The 3,395-nt window shown below is 65.2% G+C and overlaps 1 protein-coding gene across 1 annotated transcript in view; it reads right to left on the bottom strand.

Moving 5' to 3' along the window:
- FGF17 (fibroblast growth factor 17) overlaps positions 1-3,395 on the bottom strand; it is an 8,757-nt gene that overhangs the window by 2,037 nt on the left and 3,325 nt on the right. The window contains exons 3-6 of the mRNA XM_014590875.1: positions 3,096-3,201; positions 1,234-1,411; positions 847-953; positions 3-135 (exon numbers count right to left, since the gene is read on the bottom strand). Coding sequence (XP_014446361.1) covers positions 3-135; positions 847-953; positions 1,234-1,411; positions 3,096-3,201 — 524 coding nt within the window. The remainder of the gene's footprint in view (positions 1-2; positions 136-846; positions 954-1,233; positions 1,412-3,095; positions 3,202-3,395) is intronic.

Here is a 3,395-nt window from a genome sequence, read left to right as displayed (position 1 = left end):
GCGGGAGGCCTGGCGGGGCCGCCCCTGCCGCGTGAAGGCCATGAACCAGCCCTCGTGCCGCGCGTTCTGGAAGGCCGTGTAGTTGTTCTCCAGCACGATCTCCGTGAAAACGCAGTCCTTGCTCTTCCCGCTGGGCTGCGGACACGGGAGGAGAGGAGGGGTGCGTCCACTCACCCTGCCTGGCGCCCTGCCTTGGGGGCTTAGCTTGTGAGCCCCAAGAACCCTTCCTGGTGCGATGGGCGCCCTGGCTAGAGGCAGGGGAGGACCAGCAGGCTGGCTGGGGTCAGATCCCTGCGGAATCCCCCTGCCCCCCACAGAGCAGCTCTCCTCCAGTCTGGGCGGGTGGTGCTGCTGGTGGGGCAGAGGAGGCGACAGTCCCTGATGAAAACAAGGGCGCCAGCCCCGACTGGACCCTGCCGTTCCCCCGGGGCTATGCCCGTTTTACTGGGAAGCTCCAGGCCCATTCCACAGGACGAGGGAACCCAGGGAGGTCTTGCTAGCTGGGGCATGTGAACCCCGCTGGGCTGGGGCAGCTCCCGACTCTCCCGAGCATCCCACTTCCAGCCCTCCGTGAGCCCTTGCAGGAGCTCAGATTCTTCCTAAATGGTGGGGGTGGGGGCCGACACGCTTAGGTCACGCAGAGCCTTCCGGGTCAGCTGCTCCACTCCGAGGGCTGGTGGAGCGGCGGGGACGCCGAGCAGGCACCAGAGTGTGGCGGCGTGGGTGCTGAGAGTGGGATGGGAAGCCCCAGTTCTGCACAGGGCCTTACCCAGGTGGGTGGGCCAGCCCACCGACCGGAGGGGGGTGCGTCCTGCTGAGCTGCGTCTGCGCACGCGCAGGCCTCACCTTGCCGATCAGCTTGCCCCGCTTGGTCATGCAGATGTACTTCTCGCTCTCGGCTCCCTTGATGCGCACTCGGCTGCCAGACGTGTCGGTCTCCACGATGAGCTTGGCTGCGGCGGGGAGGAGGGCGGGAGAAAGACCTCCGTCTATCGGGGCTGCCAGCCAGGGGTCCGGCAGGCCCCCCCACCTAAGCGAGCCTCACCTCCACATTCAGGTGAGGGAGTTTGGGAACTGTCAGGCCAGCCCCCAGCACGCCCTTGGGGCCTTCCTCCCAGGGGCTTCGCCCTGCTCCTCAGGGCCCCAGCCCTGCCCCAGGATGAGGGATGGACCAGGAGGCCGGGCTGGGCTGGGCAGGGCTGCGGGCGGCCCGGGATCAGGGCCAGGTCTCACCAAACTTGTTGCCGTCTTCAGCGGTGGCGGAGATGCGACGCCCGGTGACCTGCACGTGCTTGCCACTGGTCCGGCTGTACAGCTGGTACTCGCGGATCTGCCGCCGGCTCAGCTGGTCAGTCATGGCGCCCTGGTCCCTCACGTACTGGTTAAAATTAGGAGACGGGTGATTCTCCCCCTTTGCGGTTACCAAGGGAAAAATAGTGTCAATTTGCTTTGGGCGACACCACTGTCCATGGGGAGAGGGGCGAGGAGGTGAGTGTGGTGGGCGAGGCCGTCTGTCATGCAGAACAGGGTGCAGGGTGGCCATGGCCTTCCCTGCCTGGAGTGTGAAGGTGGCTGCCCAGGCCTGGAGACACTTTGTGATGCAGCGCAGACTGGGTGGCTGAGGCAGGCAGTGGGAAGGAACTGTCTCAGCTAGCTGGTCCATCTCCATGTGGCCTGGAGGAGGTGCCAAGGGGACACAACCCATAGGGACCGAGACCTGGCCCCTGCCTCCAGATCAGAGCTTGCCCCTCCCTGGAGCTCCCTTAGCTGGAACTAGCAGATTTCCCGTGCACCCCGCTCCCACGGGGCAAAAGTCCCGACCACACCCCCAGAGCAGTTGGTCCGTCAGGTAGGTGCTTTGAAATAGGGGCCGTGGAGAGCATGTGGGGGTGTCTCTGGGCCCTTCTCTGTGACTCCTGCAGACTGATCGTGGGCCTGAGTCCATGCCCGGCATCCGGTCCTCACCCAAGGGGTACACGCAGGGGTCTTAGAGGAACCTGTCCCCTCCCAGAGTCCCTCCCGCTCTAAGGGGCCAGGGGCCTCTTTAGGGAGGGAGGTGGAGGCAGGAGCCAGAAGGGCTATCGGCAGTGGCCCACAGTGGCCCAGCGGCTGCTCCCGGAGGCCCCTGACTGTGCCACCATGCACTCTGGCCAGCCGGCGGGGCAGGGAGGGGAGCTGTGCACCCACGCCACACAAAGCCCGCCACGTCTCAGCTTGTCTCGGCTCCTTACCACCGTGGCCCTGCCTGCTTCCTACCCTCTGTGTCAGCAGTTCCTATCTCCCTCCACCTGGAGCCTGCTGTGTGCTGGGACAGCCTTTCCTGCCCCGTCCCTGCCCCTAGTCCCTAATTCCGCCTTTATCCCAGGCCAATCCCTGCCATCTGGACAGGGTTAGACCCCGATCAGCAGCTGTCTGCCCTCTGTCTCCTCGAAGGGGGTGGGTAGGAACTATCACCTTTGAGGAGCTGGGAGGCCCAGGTGCTCTCTCCAAGACTGAAAGCTCAGCCTCCTCGGGGTAACCCTTCCATGCGTGCACGTGTGCGTGCCGCTCACCTCCGCCTCTGGCTGCCCCAGTCGGCCCGTGGAGGCTTTGGGCCCTACCCTGCACTCCACACTGGAAGGGACTGGGGTGGGGGCCAGCCCGGCCTGCCCCTTCCTGGCCTCCCTGCCAGGGTGCGGGGTCTTGCAGCCCTAGCCCCTGCCTCCTGGCCCAGGTTCAGGCCCTCCGCCCCTCTTGGCAGCAGCCTTGTCCTGGCAGTCTGCTCCAGGTCAGCAGAGCCCCCCTAGCCCCCTTCTCTCCTCATCCCCCTTCAAGCCTTTCACAAAAGCAGCCCACGCCCCCCCACAGCCCACAGCCCACAAGCCCCTCTCCCCGCGGGACCTTGCCTGTCCCTTTCATGTTCCCGCTGCAGGGGGACCTCCCCTTGCACCGTGCAGACAGCTGCTTGTCAGACAGCCCCTCAAGCATGGCTGCCGTCCGGCCTGCGAGCCCCCCTCCCAGGGGCGAGGGGCACTTCAAGGGGGAAAGGACAGCTTTGCCACCTTCCCGAGTCCTGAATGGGGCCTCAGCCAGGCCATAAACGCGGCCAGCCGCACCATTGTGCGAATTCCCCTTCCAGAACAGGTTGGGCCCACCCCCAGCCCCTCCAGGCTAAGCTGGGGGCTTTCTTCTTGCTCTCCCTGGACGTGTGAAGCAAAAGGCCTGGAACGGGGCAAGAGCAAAAGGGGGCTGGAAAAGGGGGGGTTGTCGCTCTCTCTCCCACCCCCCCACTGCTTCAAAGGCAGCCCCTTTCCCTCTCCCAGAGAAAAGGCATTTACCTTCAAAAAAAGTCCCCACTGGATATGAAGAGAAGCGGGCCTCTGGCCTGGGAAAGCCAGGCCACCTCTTCCGAGAGC

Source organism: Tupaia chinensis, unplaced genomic scaffold (assembly GCF_000334495.1).
Source record: "Tupaia chinensis unplaced genomic scaffold, TupChi_1.0 Scaffold000494_1, whole genome shotgun sequence".
Taxonomy (NCBI): domain Eukaryota; kingdom Metazoa; phylum Chordata; class Mammalia; order Scandentia; family Tupaiidae; genus Tupaia; species Tupaia belangeri.
Note: the sequence above shows the minus strand (reverse complement) of the source record. Positions and strands in the feature narration are given on the sequence as shown.